The following is a 25,049-nucleotide window of genomic DNA, read 5'->3' on the forward strand; positions in this document are numbered from 1 at the left end:
TTCCTTGAGCATTCTCCAGGCTGAACAAGCCCAGCTCTGTCAGCCTGTCTTTATAGGAGGGGTGCTCCAGCCCTCTGATCATTTTCATTTCCTTCTTCTGGATGCAGTCCAACAGCTCTGTGTCATTCTTGTGCTGAGGACCTCAGACCTAGATGCAGTTCTACAGGTGGGGTCTCATGAGGGCAGAGATGAGGGAGACAGAGTAGTAGGGCTGTGAGATTAGGCACTGTGTGCAGCCATGGGTGTAACTGCCAGGCTTGTCAAAGGAGAGGAGGGAGTGGGAGGACATGAGGTTTCTTGATGAAAGATGCCTTCTTGGAAGGCAGAGTATGCAGAATTTGTGTTGTGCCTTTTCACATCCAAAAGCACCCCCAGTAATTGTGGCGTGTAGCTGATGGTAACACAGACCAGAATAGTTCATGGGACCATCCAAGCCTTTGCCTGTTTTGGCCTCATGGGAGGCAGTGATGAAGTCAGCAGGAGATGCCAGAGGGCAAGGCATCTCCTTCTGCCATCTATGCATGAGCTGGAGCTGAAACCCAGGTTTTCTCTCAGGAAGTTTAGCAGTACCTATCAAGGCACCCAGCTCCAGCCTTTGGAAGGATGCACTGCCCTGAATTAGAAACGACCCACATAGCTGCTGGCCTCCCTTGGGTCCTTTTTAACTCTCTTTCTGGCGGTAGCACTCAAAAAAAGTGCAAGGACTTCGCAGAGCTGCGGGATTTAATACAGATTAGGTGCCCCTTCTCACTGGGTAATCATCTCCTAAACCCCCTTTTTAATATAGCACTAAGGTCAGGAATTTTTATGACTGGTTGTTTTTTTATTGTTACTGTAGAATAGGATTGCTAAGCACTATAAAAAGGAAACCTTATGGTTCAGATTTACTGTGGTGTGTATTCTAAACAGTTTAATAAAACAAAACCAAAAGCTTTTAGATTTTCTTCAGTGGTTAATACACGAGCATATTCTTTGCAGAGCCAAGCTTCTGACTGTCGGTCGGACTGTGGTTCATAGAGTTGGTGTGGGTAATAAGATTATAAAACATGTCTCTTGCTAGCCAGCTACCACACACTAATAATAATAGTAGTAATAATTCATTGAATCCAGAGATTTTAGGTGAGCTGTTTTTTTAAGAAATGGAGAAAAACCCTGAAAAAAAGGTTTGAAAGGAAACAGGTCATTGCATATGCTTTACAGAAAAATGCAAGTGTGTGATGGTTTCTGTGCCAGGGAGCCATCCCTCCATTTTGTTACAGCTAAGATATCACTATCTCCACCAGGTTACCTTTTTGTAGCTGTATGTATGTAAACGTAGAGGAGGGGGAGGTGAACACCTTGAGAATAGAATGCTGCCCATGGTCCTGCCCCAGCAAGGACAGTAGGACTGTGTGTAGAAATGCAAGCAGCAAGGACTTTGCCTTGCAGAAGTGACTTCTTACAGTGTAGTTGATGTACCTTACTGTTGGCACTGCTGCCTTTGTGCCTGATACAAAACTTCCCACATTACAGTCATTCACTACCCATAAAACTTAGGGAGTTGGGATCAGCTAACATTAACTTTCCTTGTGAAAATCATCATCTTGTGAAAAACTTGGCTGCTTTTGGTTTTTTGGGCATTATGTGGCCATGCTAGATTGTAAAGTTTTGGAACAAATAATTGTAGGTGGTAGATTTTTTGCAAAATAGAAAATTAAAAGCATAGCCACCTCTCCATGGTGATCACTTTGGGTCATTTCAGGGTGCTAGAGTAGGGTTTGTTTTCTGAGTGCTGCAGACTTGACTGCCCAATCTAGGAAGGAGGAAGGCTTGTCCGGTCATTGGCAGATTCTGAGCTGACACAGCCAGCACGGTGGCTTTTGTCCTGTTATGGCTTTGCTGCAGATGTGCTCTGTAGGCTGCCCACCAATTGGTTTCTCTGTGTGAGTAGAGAAAATAATTCTCCTCACTGAATTTTGAGGAAAGCAGATGGTTGTGTGTGCATACTTGGGTGTGTCTTGTACAAGTCAGTCAGCAGAACTGCCTTCAGCTGTCCTGTGGGCTCATAGTGGAGGAGTGCCACTGGTCTGGGACCTCTCTGTCTCCTTGGATCTGTAAGGGCTGAGCCAACTCCTCCTCTCCTCTGAACACTGATCAGTGTGTGTAACTGATGGGTTTGGAAAGCTTCCTGTGGCCCTGATAGTGCTGTAAGTGGAGGACCTGTGAGGAAGCTCACTGTGGTGTTATGTGTCCATGTGCCAGATGCAGCTTTAACTGAGGTAAGGTCTGTATGCTGACTTTGCTGCTACTAGACCTCTTAGAGGATTGGATCATCTCCCCTGGAGCTGAGTGGCATTGACACACAGTGCGTAGGGATTTGGTTTCTGCAGCCCCCATGATGGCCTCCTTCAAAGGTGTGTGCCCATGGGGCAGAGAGTGTGGACAGAGCACTGAGGCTCAGCTTTCATGGGCAGCTGTTGCAATTCTGTCTCTACAGATGAAAGGGATGGAGAACCGCCACGCCATGAGCTCCCAGTACCGGATGTGCTCCTACTACCCGCCCGCCTCATACCTGGGCCAGGGGGTTGGCAGTCCCGCCTGCGTCACACAGATACTGGCCTCAGAGGACACCCCCTCCTACTCAGAATCGAAAGCGAGAGGTATGTGCATCTGCTGGGGTACCAGTTTGACCTGGCATAAGTATCCACAAAATGTGGGTGGGTGGTGGGAAGGAAAGTAGGTGTCAGACAGAAGGTGCCACAGAGTCTGTAGGAACTGGTTTACTTGTGAATGGTAGCGGTAAAATGGGACTGTTTCTGTATGGTGAGGCAAGCTTGTATTTCAGAAGTCTTACAGTGTAGAGCAGTTAGTTGACGTACATTTTGTGTACATTCCTGCAATTTGTTTGATAGGCCTGTAGAGATGGCTCCTGTCTGTGCTGTTCACATGGCTATTTCAAAAGAAAGATGCTCTAGTTGTCTTTCTTCTCAGAAACTGTGTTCACAGTTTCTCCCCCTGGATCCACAAGCGCCCCACTGAGCCTCTGTTGTTTTCTTCCTTCTGAACCATATGTGGAAACTATTATTCTATCCCAGTAGTGTCGTTACACCCCTTACAGACTCACCTCTGTGTTTGCTTTCAAACTCATCACATCATAGTGCTTCACTTGAAACTATTACAGATAAATATCTTTTCATATTCAGCGTTCCTGGCTATCTCAAGGGGTGATTATCATCTGCATTAACTTTCAGAGAAGAGCTGGTGAATTTACACTCTGGTTTTCTGACAGCATTTATCTTCCTTCCTTGTTCTCATGCTCCTGCAGTAGGTAGAATACTAACATAAGCAATAAAATGGTCCTGCTGGAGCAGACCAAGCTCTGTGTAGCTGTTTCCTTCTCTAAGGAGCAGGCTGGTAAGGGATAATAGAGAGAGAAGAAAAACAGAGTCAAGTGACTCTACTTATATTCAAAATTCACTTTGATACAGCATTTGAAGGTGTCCTGAGCTTATTGCTTCTGAACTATAATTTTCAGTTATCTGCATGGACTTAAACTCCATGAATTTAGCTAATCCTTCCAGATGCTTCTTCATGCTTTTTGTTTCTCTGTAACAGTGAATTTGGCAGTTTAATTTTATGTGGTCTGTGGGAAGTATTTCCTTTGATTTCCTTCATAGCTTATGAATTTTTGTGGTGTTTATTCTCTCTGTGGAATGACAGTACTGACAACAGTGTCCAGACCCACTTGCCTCTTTGATGCACTTATACGTTGAAGATAATCATACCATAGAGTCACAAAATAGTTTAGATTGGTAGGGACCTTAAAGATCATCTAGTTCCAACCCTCTTCTATGGGTAGGGCTGCTACTCCCCAGGGCAGACTGCCCAGGGGCCCATCCGACCTGTATTTGAACACCGCCAGGGATGTGGCATCCACAGCTTCTTTGGGCAGACTGTGTCAGTGCCTCACAGCCCTCAGAGTGTGAATCTTCTCTTGACACATGTGTGCAGACCCTTTCTTAATGTCTGATGGAAGGATGCATGTTACTTAGGTCCCTTAACTATTACCAGTCATAACCTTTTTGTTGCTGATGTTCTGATGTCTGTTGCATTTGATTTGTGGTGAAAAACTTCATTGTGGTTGTCTCCTTAAAGACTAAAAGTTTTGGAAGATGAAGTGTATTTAAGTCATATTTGTGGCTAGTGTAAATCAGCACCAAGCCCTTGAATTCAGTAACTCTGGGATGATTTATGTGGAAGAGGTGGCTGCTGTTTCAGAGTGGCTGTTTTCTGAAAGTCTTCCAACTAAATATGACGTATCAGATAAATGGATAAACAACACATGGTGTGATAAAACCTTAGGCTTTTTTTTCCTTTTCCAGTAGTTCTAAATGGCTTAGAGAAATCAGTGATCCTTGGTTCATTTTCCTTCTCTTTTCTTCAGTTTTATTTTCTTACCCCTTCTCTGACCACCATTGAGCAATGACGTCTTTCTTTCTGCTGATTGGTCAAAGAGGCATTTGGCTTTATGCTCAACTGCAGTTGACACTTTTTTTTGCATCCATCACTACTAACTCACTAAGAAGTCTTACCAGTCGAGTGTTCTTACAAATAGACAAAAGACCTTATACCCTTTGTTCCCAAATGCACTTCAGTAATTTTTCATCACTCTAGAAAAAAGTTGTGCGTAATGTACCACTGATTTTTAAACTGCATAAATACTGTATTTTCAATAATCCTTGACTGCTTCTCCAGACAATATTCCCTACACAGATATTGTTCCCTAAGTTACACCATCAATCAGAAACCGACAAGCAGTGAGATGTAATTTACTGAGATCAAACAGCATTTTCCAGACTCTGAAGAAGTGTTTTTCCATAGCAGGGAGGTAGTGGGTGAAAGAGGCACAAATGTTTTTGTGAGAAAGTTGAGCCTATGAGTAGGGCCATACCTGTTTCATGGGCTTCTTAGAGGCATCCTCTTTCATTATGGCCATTCTTGGAGGAAATGACTGCTTTTACTTTTTCCCTCTACAAATAGCATAATATTCTCGGGTTGTTAGTCAATGATTTACACTTCCAGGCTATCCCTCTAATGCTTTTCACAGCCCTCAGAGAGTGTGTAAGGCTTTTTGCCTCTTCATTATCATTTGTGTGGATGCTGAGTCAGCCAGCAGGCTGTGAGTGGCAGAGCCCCCCAATTACTGACTATCCATTCTGTACGTGTCATCCCATTTAGAAGGCACACTCTTATGCATTTCTCCATTTGTTGCTGGACTGGTCTTTCTGTACAATGCCTGACTGCTTTGTATGAACTTTCTATGGTGTTAGTGATTGCTACTTTTTAAAGACGACTTTAGCGCAGGTTTTAAATAAGCAATTCATTTTACTCTTTTCTGCAACTGAAATGGCGACCACACTCAGAGCCGTGTTTTCTTTCTGTGAATTCATATGCATAGATTTAGGTCCAGAGTGTAATATTGGGAGCATCTACTCTTACATGTTGTATAATGCAGACTGTAAAACTTCACTTAATAGCTCTTGCAGCAAGCTCAAAACTATTTTTTAATGAGGTCTGTTCCCATAGAAACTTTAGAGGAATGTAATAATACACATAAAAAATCAACAGGTCAAAATAATTTTTAAAAAAATTGCAGCCACATTTTTAAAACTTCTGAAACTAAGTCTCTGCAACACAAATGGCTATTAAATTCCCAGCCACAGATCAGAGACTCTCAGAATACATGCAGTCTATTACCCACACCTCAGTTGTAACTTCAGGTTTATAGAGATTTTGCCAGTTCATATATTGTCTCAGTATTTTAGTCAGACCATTTCATTAATTTTGTTCTGCTAAGTTAACTGTCTTTTTAGTTATGTTGAAAGGGAGGAGAAATGAGCTAGCAGACCACTGATTTACACTTCCTTTATTTTTATGAATGATGCAGAATTCTCAGTAAGCTCTTGACATTTGTACATGAGGTCATACCATGTTACAGAGTGTTGCATATCATAATGGGCTGACATTTGCTGAATGGCAAAACACCATCACTCAACTGCCTTGCAATTTGAATGTGTTCTAAGTAAAATGGCTTTGCTTCCAACCAGCACAGCTGCTACCCTTCTGCATACTGGAAAAAAGGGGGGAGAAGAAATTAGAGACACCAGTGACAAATGACAGAGGGATGTTTTCAGAGGGCTCTCTTAGATTACGAGGTTGTAATATGTATATAATGATCTCTAGATGAAAGACCAATTTTTTACTCTGTTTTCCAGTATTTTTCTTTTCCTTTTGTTTTTCTTTAATTTTGTCCTGCTGATTTTTTAGAATGAGCAATTAGAGAAGATGTGTGAGTGGTTTTTACCAGTTTCTGTGTATGCAGATAATGCTTTAAAGCATGCCTTTGTTTTGAGAACCAAGCTGAAAACTACTTGTACAAGAAGTAGAGGAATGAGAATGTGTATACAGCAGGCACAACAGGGTGTTTGAATTCTAAGAGCCAGCTGCCTTGATCACATTGATTTTTATGAAGCAGTTGGTTTTGGTTTTGGTTGGGCTTTTTCAGGGCTGGATCAGTGCCCAGAATTGTCAGGTACCTTTAGTTAACTGGCCTGTCCTGTGCTTGGAGTTGTGAAATGTCTGCACAAGAACTTAATTTGAGAAAGCACAAGGCATATGCTTACATCCTGGCTGGGTGCCTAGCACTGGACCCTATTTCCAGTGAATAAAGGTGAGCCTTTGCTTATCAGTATGAAGGTGCTTTCCAGGATTGGGATAGTGGCAGAAAAAAGGTTAACATTTAAATAGAAGGATGTGGAGGAGACACGTCATTTTATTTGCACTTAACTTCTATTTGACAACAGTTACGTTCTCTTAAAGTTAGCACAGAAGTCAAACTCATCTTTGTTAATATTTAGCAAACAGGGTGAAGAAGCGAAGAAGGTGGTTTGCATTTAAAATGTTGCTCTAGTTGCTGAATTGAAGTTTTGTTTTAACAGTGTCTCAGGATAGTTGGAAGCATGTAGTGCAGTGCTGAATCAGGACTGTGTTTGCAGCTTGAACATAAAACAAGACCTACATAAAGCAGGAGCCTGAAACTCCTTCCAAACACAAATGAAAACAGCTCATATGAACGGTTCATTTTGATATAGAAAAGATCAATATTTTTGTTTAAATCAGCAAACAGTGTTTTTCAGGGGAAAACATTTCTAGTAACAATTGTTTTTGTTTTTCTTGGTTTTTTTGTTTGTTTTTTGCTAGCAGAGCAGCTCAAACACTTTTCAGATGCTTTTCAAAGGGTCTGTCCTACCTGAAACATAAATAACTGTTATCCTCAGTGGTTTTTTAGTTGAAGAAACTGAGGAATGGTTGAACAGCAAGGCAGAGACTTCTCTGGGGCCTTTGTAATATGCTCCTGCTTCTCTGTAGCTGGGTGCTGTACTGGGAACACCAATGGGACAGTTCTGTAGAGTCTCTTCCAGTGGCTGAACAATCAAGACTATGTCAGAAATAGTCTCCCTGCTTAAGCAAAAAAGTTCAGATAAAGAGGTGTTGAAATGCAAGGAGTGCCATATACCTGAGAAATGAGAGAGGTCCTCAGTTAGGATATCTGTCTTCAGGTGAGGTTGCAGTGTGGGGAAGTTACCCCCCTTTTTGAGGTTTCTTAAGTACAGTATTCTTGCATGAATCTGTGCCTTTGACATTCTGTGCAAGATAAGAGTCATGTTCATAGTCACTGACAGCACCTGGTTGTAGGATCAGAGAAGGAGTCCTGGTGTGAGAAAGGTCTGAGCCAGTGTCCTTGCATTTGTACTGCTTTCAGTGGATGTTTGAAATACAGAGGCAGCACACTGCAACAAAGCAGGCTGAGCAGCTGTGGCTGAGAAATGACTCCAGATACTGGGGAAATACCCTTGCATTTAATTGTTCTGTTAAATTTGCTGCCAGCTGACAAGATGCACTGGCAGAGCTATGGCAGTAAAGTGCATGGAGAAGTGAGGCAGAGCAGTAAGAAACAGCCCAAGTTATCCTGTCTGGTCTGGAGCAAGTCTGTGTAAGAATTAAAGATTGACTTTTGCTGTCCCACAGGCTCCAGGCCCTGGAAGTCTGAGGGATACCACTCCTGCTCCTAATCTACGCACCTCTATAGCAGAATACCAGTAGGAATGTATCCTGAATGCAGAGGGGCTTCAGCAGCAGAAATGTGAGGAGCATGTCATTTTGCTCCTAGAATGGAAGCAGTTGAGCAGCATTTAGCTTGTGTGTATTGCTTGTGCACCTGTTCATGGATCTTTTCCTTGAAAGTTGATCTCTGTCCAAGAGTGTACCATCCCTTAGGCATGAGGAACAAGCAGCATTTGCTGCAACTTGAAACTGTTTGCTACTAACTATCCATTTTACATCCAATTTTTATGAGTAAATATTGATACTAAACAACAAAAGGGAGAGGTAATAATCTAATCCTGCAGATCTCAGTCAGTTGGAAGATCTGTTTTTGTCAGCAGTTTGTTTTGTGTAATAGTTTCATCTTTCCTGTGCTTTCTTGTTGATGCTGTTCACAGCCCCAGGTGGTTGTTCTATGCTCACATTCCCGTAGGTGCCCACTGCAAGGATGGCAAACTTTGAACTGCTTCTCTATGCTGTGGTTTACATTTCTGTTTGCATACATGCAAACCACAGCCTTGTCTGCTCTTCTTGCTTGCAGCAGTCTTGTATTTCTGTCAGACTCAGGTAATATGCCAGTTTTCTGTGAATTTCTTGGAGTGGCAGGGTACAGTATGTTGGGGGCCACCTGTGTATGCGTGCAGAAATAGATACGTGATTAAATAGGTGTATGTGTATGTATACCTCTGCTAAATAAATCTGCTATGCTCAGCCACTTCTGCCTGCTTTCACACAGCCTGGATTGCAGTGATAGTCTGTGGAATGTATTTGTTGTCCGTATGGTGCGAGAGCAGACTTGTGTGAAAGCTGGATGACACAGCATTATTCTTTGATTAGATCAAAACAGATTTGGAGTAGGTTGTAACATTTCACAGATGTTTTTAGGGTGATGACGTTTTAACATGTCATTTTCTTTCTTGGTAAGAAGCTGAATTTTGGACCTAAATTTTGGGATTGGAAATGCTTGTTGGTTTTTTTTTTTTAAATAAAGCAAATTGGTAACCCAGATTTGTGACGTTCGTACTCATGCCTCGTTGTTTTGTTAGCTGTGGCAGCAGCATTCAAAATACATTTGAGAATGCAGGGCATATTCAATATAAACTCTAGTGATCCTTTTTTTTTTTTTTTTTTCAATTTATTTAAGCCTTTTTGTAAATTACTGGTCTGAGTCATGAGTTTGGATTGGTGAAGATTTGACCAATGTTGAAGTAAGTATGTAAGATCTGACTGACAGAGAGGGAAAATCCTGGGAAGGAATGAATTTAAGCATCTGCTTCCATTGTACTCTGCTTCAGTTTATTCTTGATTCAAAGGGTCATTTAAGTAATTTCTTCTTGAAACACCTTTCTGCTCTGCTCACTCAAAATCGCACAGAAATAAAACAATCCTGCAGTGAAGCAACTTGTCGTGGTGCAGTTGCAGAATTAGAGGTTTGATTCATGAGCCCTGCTGCTCACTGTGGGGAAGAGCTGGTCCTGTGGTAGTGGCTGCAGGGGCTGTGGTTTGTTTTTTTCACGCTTAAAGGATGCTGAATCCTGTCCCGAAAACTGGCACCACAGAGTTTGGGCTTGGTGCTCTGGTTTTATTATGGAACTTTTTCCCTAACAACAGAAATTCATGGAAATCATTAGTGGCAAAACGAACTTGACCACAGAATGGCAAAACAAGTAAAGATGTTTTGTTACGGCACTGACAGCAGCATGCTTACCAGGGTATGGTTTGTAGCTGTAACAGTGAAACTTGTTCTTCACTTTGCTTGGCTGTCATACGCAGCTGCATCCTCTTGGCCCTGGTTAAGAAAAGAGAGAACTTGGCCACATTCTGTAGTGTATTCTGCACACAAGGGGTTGCAGTGAGTATCTTGCCTTTCATGGCAGCTTATCAGAGCAATGACCTAAGCTCCAGCAGGCTCTTTGGCTTGTTTTAGCCACTTTTGTTGGCAGCCCTTCTGCAGGTTATGGGAAGCTTGAGCAAAAGATGTGTTTGCTGGTGATTTCTTAATAAGAAAAAAAGCAGCTTGAATGGCAGAAGGCAATGAGCCAGACTGTGGCTCTTGGCAAGAAGTTGTTGCAGCCCACAGCATTGGTCCCATGCAGAAGTGATTTTAGGGAGAAAGGTGATGGCTGCTTTGTGCAGGTAGTCTCACAGGTAGTAGCCCTGTGCAGCGCACTCTGGCCGAAGTGAGGCTCTGGCTCTGGCTCTGGCTAAGGGGACAAGGGGGAACAAGAGATGTGGGCACAGTGGCCCCTTGCTCCATCTGCATGGCCACCGATACACGTTTTCATGGCCTGTGTAGGAGATGCTTGCACAGGATGTGTGCAGTCCTGCGTGAGTCGGGTGGCTACTTGATGGGCTTTCTTAATTCGGCAGCCATTGGCCTGCCCACCCAGTGCTTCTCATTCTAAGCCTGGGTGTTACCAATGGGTTTATTTCCAGTGCTCCTCGCAGGCATAGCTTAGGCCAAGTACAAGTTGAATAACCTTCAGGAAAGCTGTGCTGTCCTTCTGTCGGCCGCTGTCTTTGAAAATTGCCTGCAGAGTTAGTGAGCAGGAACAGTTAAGATTTACAAACAATGATGAAGCTTGTCATGCATCTTTCACCATTCATCATCTTGGTGCCGTGGCTGGGCGGTGAAGTGTTCTTCATAAAAACCAGCTCAGTGTGAAATACACCTCGCAGCAATGTTTACTGCTCTGAAACTCGTCAGCAGCCCTTTATAGTAAATCCAGATTGCGATGTGACATTACAGTATATCATTGCAGAGCACGCTGGGGTTTACACTAGGAATGAGTGCAGTTCACACCAGATGAGATGTCGAAATTGAGTTATGTAGGAATTTGGCTGTTATATGGGGATAGCTTTTGTTTTCCGAGGACTGAAAGTTAGCTTTATATATATAATATATATAATCTACACATACCTGTACCTGTGTGTGGGTGCATATATGGATACAGATATATATACACATGGATATATGGATGCACACATGCTAAGCACACATTCTGTGTACAAACACTGCTGTGTTGCTCTGTGCTGATTACTCTGACAGGACCCTGTCTTTTTTTAAGTACTGTTTCTTAAAAGTATTTCAGTGTTTATAGAAGTGTTGCAGGCTTTTATTTTCCAAAAAAAAAGCATGCTTTTATTTTCCAAAAGCACTGTTGCAAATACCATTCTTGGAATGACATTGTTGCTAGTTGAGAATTCAGAGCGAGAAGTTTTCTAATATTTTATAATTACTTATGATATTTTTTCCTGCTTCTTTTGGGATGTTATTTTAAGGGCATGGAGCTCCTATGAGGTAGTGCTCTTGGGGCCGGCTAACGCAGGTGGCTGCTGATACAGTGTGGCTCTATCAGGACCATCATCATGGAGCTATTGGGCTGTGCTGATGGTTTCCTTCCACTACCTTGGTCAGAAGTTCTGAGGAAACTTACCCAGAAACTTGGAAATAAGGAAAAGCAAAAGTATGTTTGGCTCTATGCTGAAATGGTAGTTCTTCCCACTAACTTCAGACCCTTCATCTGCAATGTTGGCACAAGGTTGCTAAGAAAGGGAAAAAGATAAAGAATGAAATAAGACAGTAGGTGTTTTTGTCCAGCTATATGAGAAATATGGTGGTGCAAAAAGTAAACAGGACATTTTGTATATGAGTAAATTGCTGAGTCTTTAGAGATAAATCTGCTGGTTTTGACATCTGGGACGTGTGGAGTTAGACAGTGACAGCCACATGGACTAGAAAGCACACTGCGTTGATTATCCTACAGGCAAGGACAGCAGCCTTCTTCAGTGGGAGTTAGGTACTTTGGTGGCAGTTACCTGATTAAAAAGAAATGAAATGAAAGGTGGGAGATAAGGAGTTCTTGAGTGCACCCTATGACATTGTTTTTTCAATTTTATATTGCAAAATCTGGAAATTAAGTTAAATTTCCCTGTCTTTAGTGTGCTGTGACCATTTATCCTCTGAATTTGAAGCATAGGTGTCATGTTCTGGACTTGTGACACAAGTCCTTTGGCTTTATTGTGTTGCATTTCAGCCAGAGAGAGAGGTGATGTGTTTAAAATACTGTTACATTTTATTTTAGATTTCTGGGATCTATGTTGAGTTTTAAATATAGTATAGAAGTGGAAAAAGGAGTAGGACTGCAGTTGGCTCTATCAAAAGGAAAAGATAACTATATTTCATCTGTCCTCCTCAGTTGTTTTCAGCTTCTGTAGTTGTTTTTCCATTGAGTGCTCATTCTGCAGTGAAATCATACTTTCTAGCTGAGAACATTTTCCACGAATGTGTTTATCGCTGCTAATTTTGCTCAGTTGATTTGTTAGGCTTTCCTTGAACTATAAAGTTTATCATTCGGCTTGCTGCAGATAGCATGAGGCTAAAGCTTCGGATACACTAATCATGTAGGTCTGCAGGCTTCCAGGCTTACAAATAGCATTGGAAGCTTGTTCATATTCAGAATTAGTTTTGTGATACAGTGTTAATCTCACCTGCTCCTGCAACGGAGGCTTTAAAGGATCCCAGCAAGTTTCTTAGAGATGATGTGGAAATGAAAGTTTAGAGGTGTTGAGCATTATTTACAACTGTTTTTACTTTCTCCTTTTATTTTGAGGGGGGAATGTTTGGACATCTTTTATGTTACTCTTGTGGCTTGAATTAGAGGGGTGTAGAGTAAAGCTGTCACTTATAATGTACTGTTTTCAAGCACCAGAATGTAGCATACAGAATCAAAGAAACATATTTCTTCACAACCTTGACTGCTTTATGTGCCTGTTCAGTTTCTAGTAACTTTGCTAAGCCTCAGTCTTCAGATATTTGTGGTAAGTGGTGGTTTGACATAGTGAAGCTGTAATAGCCTCAGGGAAGTGGAGGCCCTCAGTAGTACATATCCAGGACACTCCTGTACAGATTGTCATTTTATGGGTGGGTTGCCTCATTTCTCATCTGGAGTAGCTTGTACTTAGATTTAAAGACACATTCCGGTATTTGGAAAAATACTCTTGAAAAGTGTTGTGTAAAACAGGCTGGCTTGTGGTATTTTATGCAGTGATTGTATCTGCTGTTGCTGTCCAGGCATCCCCAAATTTGAGTTAAATGGAGAAATGCTGGCTTGTACCAAGAAAAAAGAGTATCCTGCACGCTGGGTTAAGTCACTTAATTTTATGTTGCTTTCTCATGCATGTACAAAGGTCTCCTGATGGGGGTGGCATTTCTGAACAATGGCCCTGCAGGAAGCAAAACAAACATGCCTGTAGCACGCTGTAAAAATACTCCAGGAGGAAATTGCTGGGAGTAGGGGGGCTAGGGGGTGAAACATCACAAATAAGCCAGCAGTACGTTGGCTGATTATAATGACTTCCTTGTAGCATCCAGGAGTTGTCAATCATAGCTTAACGTTTATAGAAGTGAAAAGTCAATGTCTAGTTGTTTAATTTGACATGGCTCTCGGGTTGAGAAAGTGTAATCGCTGGAGGGGACAGTTAAGTAGCTGTGCTCCGTGTCAGCCTGTCTCGCTCCGACTGCTGCACTAAACGCTTTCCTGATGAGCGATAGATTTGGTTAAATACCAAGATAATTGCTAGCTACAGCACCCAGCACTCTTTTAATGCCTTGTACTACATCTATATTAGCTCTTGCCCGAGGCTGTTTGAGGTTTCTGCAGCAAAGAAGGCATGTACGCTCAATTACATTACTCTCCTTCGGTTTTTGAAGGGCAATTGTTGCAGAGCTAAATAGGTTGTAATAAATTACATTCTTTTCTTCCAAACCTGTTGCAGTAAATCAGACATGCAAATTTTACAGCTGCTTTTTCCTTTTAAGTGACATTTTGTTAGTCTGCCATAGCACACAAAGGATTATTTAGACAAAGTGGCTTTTCATATGAAAAATGAAAACTATCTGACTTTTAAAACTGTGTGACAAAAGCACTGAACTCGTTTTGCATGCTATAAAAGTATTTGCTTTTCCTGGTTGTGTTCACACCTGTAAATCAGATCACGGCACAAATGCATTTTGATTCTCAGGGTGCACCATCGGATGGGACCGGAGGGGCACTCCCACTGTGATTAGGTGGGTGTCAGCATTTCCACTGCCCTCATAACACGCTTGGTATGGTAAGGAGACGTGAAATGTCCTCGCTACTTCTGTCAGGGTGGCTCAAGGCAATCTCATTGCCTGCTTATGTCTGCAGGTGGCTGCATGGCTGCATGATGGTGGTGCAGTGCTGTGATGCTGCTGCACAGTGATGCTGCATGGTGGTGATGCTGCACTGCCTTGGTGTGGCTCTTGCCTCCTGAGCATGCTGGTGCTGCACCAGCCACATTCCAGGCACTCCCTTGTATCTCTCTGCAGTACAGCCCACACTGCACCAAGAGAGTCTGCACCTCTTGTCACCTGCAGAGGTGCAGCTCACTTCACAAATGGGTGAAAGGGGCCAGCTGAGGCAGAGGAGGGCATTTGTTTTTGAGCACAGGTTTTGTCTTAAAATTCTGAACAGATTAGGAGATTACAGAATCACAGTACTGTAGGGGTTGGAAGAGACTTCTAGAGATCACCTAGTCCAACCCCCTGGTAAAGCAGGAAGTACCTTTGGTAGTAAATTGATGACTTAACACTTCATTTTACCAAGATTAATTTAGAAATGTAGTGCAGAAAGAGCAAAAGCCTACTTAACATTTAGAAGTAAAAGTTGTGATTTCATTTAGTTTAACATCTTCAAATTTATTTTCTGCTTTTCTGTAATTTTTTACAATATTTATATTACTACACAATGTATTTTGCATTGCCCTGTACTTGATATTTTTCCCACAGTGCCTGTTAAATCAGTTAAGCTTTGTACGTTTGCATCCCAAATGCTGTGGGTAGCATGTTTATTTATCCCAAGTATACCACTAATCATGTAGTAGGCTGCTGAGGTAAAAGAGTGCTTTTAGCCCAGTTTGTCACCAGTTTTGTTTCTTTTCTGGACGTGGAAGAAAAAGAAAGATCAATGAACTCTCTCTGCTGTTCCTTTATAAATCATTTTCTCTTTCAAGTTCTGTCTTAGAGCACTTGCAGACACAGCAAATAATATTTTCTTTTCCCACTCTGAAACAACTGTTTACATGCAGTTTTTTAGCTGATTTTTGTATTGGCTTTTGGCTATGTAAAACACATTTTGATAGGTTGTTGTCTGAGCCAGATTTGAGCTAGTTTTATACCCTTAAATATAATTTTAAATCTCCTAAATACTTCAAATCAAGTCTTTACTATCCTCATTTTTTCTCTCTCCCCGCTCTTAGATAGTAGAAACTTGTAGCTTATTAAACTGTGTCTACCAAGTGAGTCACATCTTGCCCCAGCTCTTTGCTGAGCTGCAGGTGTGCCTAGTGATCTAAATTTGATTGCATTCTTTCACTAGTACTTCCCAAAACATGCTGCATGAAGATTTGTGCAAACGAGGGAAGTGGCACTGTCTTGTTGAGAAGGATCTGCTATTCTTTTATGTGGATGCTTCTTCAGGAGGTAGCCAAAATGAAGTTGTAACAGACTGAACCCTTGTAAAAAGAGGTGAGGAAGGAGGAATGTGTGTTGGCCATTGGTTTGGGAGTAGCTCACCCCTCCTCAGCTGTGTTCTGACCTTTGTGCTTCTTGCTCTGAACTATCCAGCTTGGATCAGGAGGTACCTGGACCCATTGATGCACATTAACCTCCATTTTTGGTTACCTTGAAAATCCATCCCTCCCTGCAGCCTGGGCGAGGTCCTTCTGTCACCACATCCTTGCAGTTCAGGTGGCCAAGCTGAACTCACGGGGAGCATGCAGAAATGTTCATCTGCACAGCCTCCCTGCAGGGCTTTCTTTCCCCGAAGGCCCAAGGGACCCCACTTAGTTTCTGTGAAGGTAGACAGGACTGGAGCCCTGCACTGCTGCTTCAGGAGAGCTCTGGATGAGGACCAGCCATGCTGGGAAGATACAGCTGTCTTCATCAGATGGATTTTGCTGCATTCAGCTGCTGTGTGTCCATGGTGGCACTGCTTGGAGCAGGCCTTTCAGCAGTGCTGGCATGGCCAGCTGGTGCAGACCCTTCACCTCAGCAGCACAGGGTTCTGTTGCATGCCGGCATTTCACAGTGTGCATTTAATGCTGCTGTTGTGTTGGTGGAAATAAATATAAATATAGTGCAGTGAGTCTGTCATAAGCCTAATGTTGTGTGAAACTTCATTTAACTCATTTGACTACCTTAAGAATGCTTTGTGTTCAGTTTTTGTCCCTATTTTCTCAAGTAGAGTGACTTATTGTGACAAGGCTCCTAAACTTCGGAGTGTATAAATCTCACTTTAAAATAAGTAGCAACATTTTTACTCTGTTTATGCATAAACCCCTCTTTTGCTGCAAATTTAGCCAATACTTGTTGAACCATTTGACAGCAAATCTGCTTGACTGACTTCTGCATTAAAGTTAACATTGAAGAATAGTAATGCCATGGTAATATTAATTCACTTTAATGCCTCCTTGGCTTTTAAAACTGTAGATTCACTTGAATTCTAACCTGTATGTGTAAGGGCTCCTTCATTTTTCCCTTTTACTCAGTTTTGAGTGCAGTTCTATGTGAGTATAGTCTTGCTCATGCTGAAATCAGTGGCAAACCTCCTGCAGCTTTTGTTGGCATGGTGTAAGTTGCAGGTCTTTCTTTGTCCCTTCCCAGCAGAGGAGATTACATTATAAGAGCATTAAAAAAAGTCTGCTCTTGACAAGTGAAAAATCCATTGAGTTTACCATAACAGATCACTTTCATTAGACTTAGCATTTTCTCTGATTATTTAGTAACCTCTTGATTTCCAAAAGCTTGCAAGTCATATTCAAAAAAGATAATTAAGCCATACAATATCACACTTCATCACTGAGCCAGTATTTTCTAAAGTTAAGAATGTCATTAAGGCTGAAAGAGCTGAAGCCGTCATTATTAGCTGTTTGGTTACTGTTTGAGTGTTGTGACTGGTGACAGCTTGCTTGGATTTTGTCCCTGTTTTATAGGTTGGAAGTGACATCAGCAGTAGTAAGTGTAAAGAACTGTGATCAGAGTTTAACTTTACATTTATTTGGCTAGTCTTGATGTTGTACAAACTGTGATAGATTTCTTGTTTGTTTGTTTGTTTGTTTCTGGTATGCTAGTAAAGATTGGCAGCTGTTCTGACCCAGGAGCTGGGAGATAGTTAGCCAAAACGGTCTTTTATTTGGATTTCTGCACGGGACACCAAGAAGTTATGAGGGGTTTTTAAAGCTTCTGTTTTCTTCCTTTAGTATAGCTACAAAAAGAGGAAACTTTTGCCTTGTCTTCTGTCTTGTCATGAATTCTGCTGCTTGATAACACTACTCTGAGTCTGGAATGCACTTTCCCCTTAAAATTACCATTTCTCTTCAGATAAATATTTTCCTGACTCACTATTGTAAATTGCAGTGTGTTTTCTAGGTAGGACACCTTACACTTCTGGAGATGGTTATTAACAATGAACTTGTTTAGGCAGTGTTTAAAGAGGTACAGAAAGGGAAACAAAGGCAAAATATGCTGTCATTATATGCAGGGACAAGTGAGAAGTGAGAGTCACTGTCTCTCTCCTCCAGCATGCAGTGACCTACAAAGTGGATTGCTTCAGTACTCACAAAACAAAAAACAACCACCCATCTTCTCAGGAGATGTGGTTGGTTTCATGGTCCTGGCTTTGCAGGTGGCTGCACAGAAGGGCATTCCCTACTTGACTGCTTTGCCCAGGAGCAGCAGAGGACTGGATTTTGCTGACTGCAGCAAGGCTGACTGGTGCAAAACTCGTCCTGGTGGGATGAAGTACCTAGAATGGATATTTGGGCATGTGTACCTTCCCTTGGCAAAGTAACTGTATGCTTCTCATAAAACTGATTGATAGGTGCATGTTTCAGTTTTATTTTTAGAACGCAGTTCTTAATTCTTTCAAGAGTGAGAAAAAAGCAATCCAGAAAGTGGGATGGAGAAAAAAAGATAATTTTTTTTTTTTTTTTTTGGCACAGTGCCTTTTCTTTGGAGGATTAGTACTAGCTTAGAAATACCTCATCTTTTCTCTTTTGTGATTGTGAAAAAGTTGTTCTGCTTCTGTAGTTGTACAGAATGTTTGTACTTAGAACTGACACAGTTAACCTTCTACATAAGTGCACATTTTAGCCATCATCTAGAGTTTACTTTATGTTAAGATAACCTGTTCTTGGAGAGTGGTTTTCTTTGTGTCTTTCAAGGCACCAAATCCCTATGTTAAACAATAAAAACTCTATGTTTTTAAGGAAGGAACTAGCAATCAGAATTTTGGAGTTGAATGTAAGATTAGATACAACAGGACTGTACTGATTCATACCCAGCTGGGACATGACTCTGGTAGAGTGAGCATTTCTGGTGAATACCTTACACAGGAGGTGTGTAACCTCTCAATGCTGTCAAGCTGGGCTTGGCATTAACAAGCTTTTTCCAGCTGGGCTTTGCACATTGTCTTCACACCAGTTCAAAGCAAGGATACTCATCTTCATACATCCGGTCTCCCTGAGTGTTTTGTGACAGTTCCTCTGCACTCTGCCTTTCCTAGCCTCAGGCACTGGCCCAGTCCCATCAAGTTAGCCCTGGAATGTAACACTGGTAGAAGTAAAAAGTGTTGGCCAGTCAGTACTGTTCTGATGCATATTCTGTCTGCAGGCTCTAATGGCAGTTGCTTTGTAATTGATTGATATTGTTGTGAAATAGGATTTGGAGCCTCAAATAAAAGCCCAAAGCCTGTGCTTCCAGAATGTCTTCCTTGCATCCTTCCTGACCAGCTGGAGGCGGGTGAGAAGTGGAAAGTCTTGTTTGATTGTTTCTCTTAATATTCTAAGAGAATTTAAAGGCAGGGGTGAGGGAGTTCAACAAGAGGATATTTTCTTCAGCTTCTGGTTTCTAATTACATCAGGTTATAGCCCCGCCTTTTTAGTTGCTAAAAGTACAAGCATGAACTGGAAAAGAATGAGATAATCCATAGTAAAGCATGTTGAATAAAGATCTCCATTCAGATCTGTACCTCTTATCCTGAGCTTCTAATGCCAAGACTTAATGCTATTTGAAAACACACAATGAATGTGCCCTACTGTGGGCACCCAAGGTAATCCTAATTACTTTAAATGTTAGTGAGAAGAGTAGGCGTTTGGGATGGGGAAAAGGGCTTTACTGTGAAATAGTATATCTGTTCTAAGAGGCACAGGCTGGACTTGGTTTTGATTCCACTTCCTTAGGCATGGTTTGTTGTTTTTTTTTTTTAATCAAAAGGCAGCTCTGCTTGTTCTTGACACTTCTTACAGCGGGGTAATTTCCATTGGCATGTATTGCTGGAGCTGGACTATTTACCCTTGTATTAAAGACATGCAAAGCAAAGAGGGAGCACCATTTTATTTTTAATTTGTCTGCATTAAGTCAACATAGAATAGTCCACAATGAATTGATCAAAATGAAAACTGCAAAGATATTTGAGCTGAGATGTGTAACGTGGAGTAACTCTCATTTGAAAGCAGATCCATAACTGAGATTTCATTAGTGCCTCATTACTGTTTTAGCATCTGTCTCCCTGTTAGACCAACAGCTCTTACTCTGTACTCTGCATCATGCTTCTTCTAGGAAGCCTACTTCCATGCTAGGGAGTGATAATGATCTGTAGCAAATAGAAACTGCTGGTGTCAGGGTGAGGTTCCAGAATTTGGCCCTTTGGGAAACACTGCCTGGTCCAGGCCTGAGAGGAGGGCCAGAGGATGGGAGGACAGTCACTGCAGCACACTTTTGGTATATTCATGCAGAGACAGAGTAGCACATCAAAGCTGGGAAATACTGGAGATTCATTGAGCATTCACTGTGTTCAGTAACTTGACTTTCTGCAGCTTTAAAAACATGATTCTTTCTGCTCAGAAGAAATGTTAAAAGCAGAGCTGGCATGCATTAATCTCTGATTTCTGATGGCTTTGCAGCTGCTGTGTAGCTTTCCAGCAGGAATCTACCCATCTATATGCTTCTGACTGCTGATACTTTTGACCTGCACAGACCAGAATGTGAGTTTTAACTCCCTGCTCAGTTGGTAGCTAAAAAGTTCGTTCCATTAACACTGCTTTCTTCATTCTAGAGTAAAACAGTCTTTCGTCTTTTCAAACAGTGCATTCATGGCACCTGTGAGGTTCAGTGGGGACAGATTTTGTCATGTAACTTTGTGCTAGAAGAGCTGGATGCTTGCAGGGCTAGGCATTGCAAAGATGAGAGGTAGCAGAGCGCAGTTTGTTTAGGAGAAGTGAGGTTGGTATTTTTGTGTGTGCTTGCATTGGAATTTCATCTGGCCGATCTTGAAATGATGTACAGCACAGTCAGGACGGACCCTGGCACTTCTGCTGCCCCTCTAATGCTTCATTCACAATAGGAAAATAGTGGGTTTCTCTGTCACAGAATCACAGAATTACCCGGGTTGGAAGGGACCTCAAGGATCATGTAGTTCCAACCCCCCTGCCTAGCAGGGCCACCAAACATACACATTTACTAGATCAGGTTGCCCAGGGCCCTGTCCAACCTGGTCTTGAACACCTCCAAGGATGGGGCATCCACAACCTCACTGGGCAGCCTGTTCCAGGACCTAACCACCCTTCTAGTAAAGAACTTTCCCCTAACATCCAACCTAAATCTTCCCTCCTTCAACTTAAAACCATTTCCCCTAGTCCTGCTATTATCAGCCCTTTCGAAGAGTTTACTCCCCTCCTGGGAGTAAGTTCCCTTCAGGTACTGAAAGGCTGCAATGAGGTCACCCCGCAACCTTCTCTTCTCCAGGCTGAACTTTTCTGTCTTTTCTATGCATCTTCCTCTGTAGCCAAGCCAGTGTTCATTCTGCTGGTGCTCTGGTTCCAAGTGCCTGGTTTTGCAGGAGTAAGCAATTATGTGTTTTGTTTTGTTCTTCATCTGAATGCTTTGTTAGGTAACTGCCATGTCTTCTTGCAGTTGATGCACCTTGCAGGCTGTTTGCTGGCAACAGGTGGTAGAGCCAGCCTTGCAGTGTCAGTGTGAGCTGTGGACTAATGAGTATCACTGACTTCAGTGCAGACTGGGCAGTGTCACCCAATGGAGTCCCATCCACAGAATTTCCAGGACACTAAGCCAGCATTCCTTCAGAATGCTGCCAGTCTGGTAGCTGCATGGAGATGGGTGCCTTGAGGTGGTAATCTGAGGGAAGTGCCCCAGCTGTTTTCTCTTTCCATCCACCCTTCATACAGCTAGCAGGTCTTGCTTCTGGTTATCATTGTGTAAGAAACCACTCTTTTCTTAGGCCTTCTAGTTGCTAAGGACACCTCATATAGGATTCTCAGGGCCTGCAGTGGCAATCACTTGCACATCCATTTTCAGTGGTACTTAAAAAAGGAAAATTATTTGGCTATGGAAAGGAAGACACCATGAAAAACTGAAAAGTTCCAGTCCAGACTCAAATCAAAATCCTAGCGTGCTTCAGTTCTGCTCCACTGCCTCAGGCCAGCAGCAGCAGCTTAGTTGCCCTTCTTCCTCTGAGGGTGAGCATGGCTGTGCTTGCAGATGAAGGTTTAGGTCTGCACACTAAGAAGTATATGGTCCTTAGGAGCACGTAGGACAGGTATACTTATTTTTCTTTTCCTTGAAAAAGGTGAAAGAGCTTTAAAAAATGGATTGTACCTCGCAACCCTAAATCTTTTAAAATTGCTTCTTACTGAGAGTTTAATAGTTTTTTAAATGTAAACTCAGGAAAATATTTACTTTTCAAGCTTGAATATCCTTCTGCTTTCTCACATCATTGAAAGTGTATTATTCTTTTCAGTCCATTGAATTACAGGGATCACTCATGTTAAAAGTTAATGCCGTTTCCAGTGTCAGAAGATGTAAGGTTTTGTGGTTTTGGTTCATATCCCTTCTCACTTCTTTTACTATGTGATATTAGCTGATATTTTTTTTTTCCAGATTCATATGGCTCAGAAGTATTCAGGTTTCCCAAGAGTAAAAGGTAATTAGATCAAGGAATGACCTTTAAAAACCATCATAGATCCAATTCTGTTGCTGTTATTTACACAGATAAGGGCTGTGTAACTGCAGTGGGAGGATCAGCCACAAGCATCAAACAGATGAAACTCATACATTTAAATCAAAAAGAACATGGGTTTTGTTTCTTTGAACTTGGAATTTTTACATTTTATTGCCATGTGATTAAAACACTGGTACAGAATTGCTCATTTCTTTCTTGCTGCCTTTTTATAGCTACAAGTACCAAGTCAAGTATCTTGCTCTCATTATGAGCTTTGCACCTACCTATCTCTTGGTTGACTTCGGTGTCTCCCACTGACTGCAGTAAAAGTGAGTCCAAGAAGCAGTGCAGACTGGGATACAGGGGTAGGTCCCATTTGCTACAGAAGAGACCTCTGTAGTTCCAGATTATTTTTAAAATCTAGGTGCACTGTGCACATTCAGAGATGAACGTGGATAGCCCAGGCTTCATAACTCTGAAAACCATGGCCAATTAGACTGTCACTAGAAGAGCTGCCTGTGTTATTTAGATCAGTGCTTCCAAGCTCTGAGATGGTTTGTGAAACCACCCAACCCAGTGGTGACTGGAAATGTTCTTGTTCTTATACCCCTTCCATCTGAGGTTTGATAATAATGTCAGGTACCTCATTGGAAATGCTGGGAGACTGGTGGAGCTCCACTAGTCCAGAAAGTTTAGGTACCACTTCGTGGAGTGCTGAGAAATGAATGCAGGTGCCCATCTACAAAAAGGCTGATGCCTGCTGTATCATTCTCCATGTTTATAATAAATTAATGTAGGGCTTCTGGGTAAATTGATCATAAATGTGAAATTGAGGTTTTACTGTCATAGGGTTTTAATGCTGGTACTGTGTGTAGCATGTTGAGTGGCATTCTTACTGCATTCCTTCCATGTAGGAAAAAGCTTTCTTTATATTTGTCAGAAAGATTTATAAATCTCAGTATTTTAAAATGCATCTTCCCATCATTCCAGGCACATGTGTACTAAAAATATTAACAAATCTTTTCAAATAAATAAGCCACTTGCTCATCTGGCAACTCAGAAGTAAAGAAACTATCTACAACTTCAGTCACTTCTTTTATACTTGCTGGAGCCTGAGAACAGAGATATTCCTTATAGCTCATCCTAAGTATGTTGGGCTTTGCCATATCGGGGCAGAATGAGGTTGCAGAGTTGGAGACTTGAGTAACTGAGGCAGTCAGTGGTGTTCAAGCCAAACGTCTTGATGCTTGCTTCATAACACAAGGTGCCTTGTGGAGAAAGGGACATTTCCTGATGCCAGATATATCCAAATTCAGCTTAAGCTTGTTTCGTTGACTGGCAACAGCTGTGGCCATGTGTCACATGTGAGGAGCTGGTCTCTAGGATGTTTACACCAAGAGAGGAATGGACTGCTGTGTCCTCTGTAGGTGCTTTTGCCCTTTGGCATCTTGGTGCAGACCTAGGTACGGAGCACCTGTGTTCCATCATTAGGCAGTGGTCAAAGCATGAACCACTGCAAGGAGCTACTAGCCTGAAGTGTTAAGTGATATATGCTTCAGGTCATAGGAATGTGGTGCAGACCAGGCCACCCAGTGATTATGTTTGGGCTCTGGAAGTCTGTCTGACCAGGTGAGCCTGCTTCCCTTCCACAGGAACAAGAATGCTCCTCCGTTCTCTGCACTTTTCCCCTAATCTGCTTGTTTACATCTGGTTCAAGTAATGGGAGCTTGTAGATGGTAAGTAACAAGCAGAGAATTAGCAGAGGAGGTGAACAGGAACACTGACTGCTCCTCATCCAGAGACTGAGAAGCTTATGTCCACTCTTCCTTGGGCCTCTGCCACTAGCCCTGCTGACATGGGAAGGCATGGGTAGGAAACTGAACATTATCACCTGAGGGTAGCAGAGGGAGACCCAGCTTCCTTGTTCTGTGTTGGTGGTAGCCTTCACATGTTGAGCAGTTGCTTTGTCAGTCCACTTAGCAGGGTATTCTTTTTTATCTTTCAGCTGGGAGAAGGTAATACAGGGTTAATATCCTACTGGGCAAAAAAAGTTCTTTATTTTTATCAAATCTAAGACAGCAGTAGTCTGACATGGGAGGCTGATGTTAGAGGCTTGACTTGTCCCTCACATGTATCAAAGAAGAGACCACACAAAATCACTGAGTTAGGTTCCACCATGGCAAAAAAAATGGGCAAAATTCCCTGAAAGCATCCAGAATTGCCATTCAGTGTAGTCACAGACAAGAAGTTGAAAAATGGTATGTGAGGCCTCAACTGCATACACTGTAACCAGCATTGTGTTTATAAAGGGGATTAACCAGGGAGTTAAGCTGCACTTGGAAGTTAACTACATACTGTCACTGTCCTGCTGAGATGGGATGTTTGTCATTTTTAAGATAGGCTTTCTTCTTTTTGTAGTAATGGGGTACCTCCATAGGACTGTTGCTTATTTCTCCTGAATCCCCATGGCTTGGGTGTGAGAGTCAAGCCCGACCTTTTTTTGTAATGGAACTGATAGCCCCTGGTGCTGGAGAGGGGGGCACGTTTGAGCCTTCCTATTCTCTTGCAGTTCTACCAGATCCATCATAGCTTCCAGAGCACAGGCAGTGGCTGTAAAGTGCATTCTCTTCTAAAAGACCACAGCCTGGTAGTACTCTCTAATAAACAGGAAAATCCAGAGCACGGTGTTGATGGTTAAGGTGTCAGGCCAGTGGGGCTCTGCCGCAATGTAGTTCCTGCCGACTGCCCCAGCCACCGGTGCGTTCTGCTAATGACACCGTAGGTATCTCTATTGATGAACAGAACTGAATTAACGCAGAAGCACGGACGTTGCCCTCACTGCCGCTGTTGTACACGGAGCCGGGCAGA

General features: G+C 42.3%; 1 protein-coding gene across 3 annotated transcripts in view; it reads left to right on the forward strand.

The window, feature by feature from the left end:
• Nucleotides 1-25,049, forward strand: part of DMRT1 (doublesex and mab-3 related transcription factor 1) — a 50,917-nt gene that overhangs the window by 24,796 nt on the left and 1,072 nt on the right. The window contains exons 4-5 of one of the 3 annotated variants that reach the window (XM_085530759.1): nucleotides 2,477-2,639; nucleotides 22,121-22,182. The exons of 1 other annotated variant lie outside the window; for it this stretch is intronic. In XM_085530759.1, the coding sequence (XP_085386885.1) occupies nucleotides 2,477-2,639; nucleotides 22,121-22,167 (210 nt within the window). In that variant the 3' untranslated portion in view covers nucleotides 22,168-22,182. Of the gene's footprint in view, nucleotides 1-2,476; nucleotides 2,640-22,120; nucleotides 22,183-25,049 lie in introns of those variants that run through there. One more of the 3 variants, XM_015848895.3, reaches the window with a different exon arrangement.

Source organism: Coturnix japonica, chromosome Z (genome assembly GCF_054131305.1).
Source record: "Coturnix japonica strain WE chromosome Z, WE-NBRP24, whole genome shotgun sequence".
In the NCBI taxonomy this organism is placed as follows: domain Eukaryota; kingdom Metazoa; phylum Chordata; class Aves; order Galliformes; family Phasianidae; genus Coturnix; species Coturnix japonica.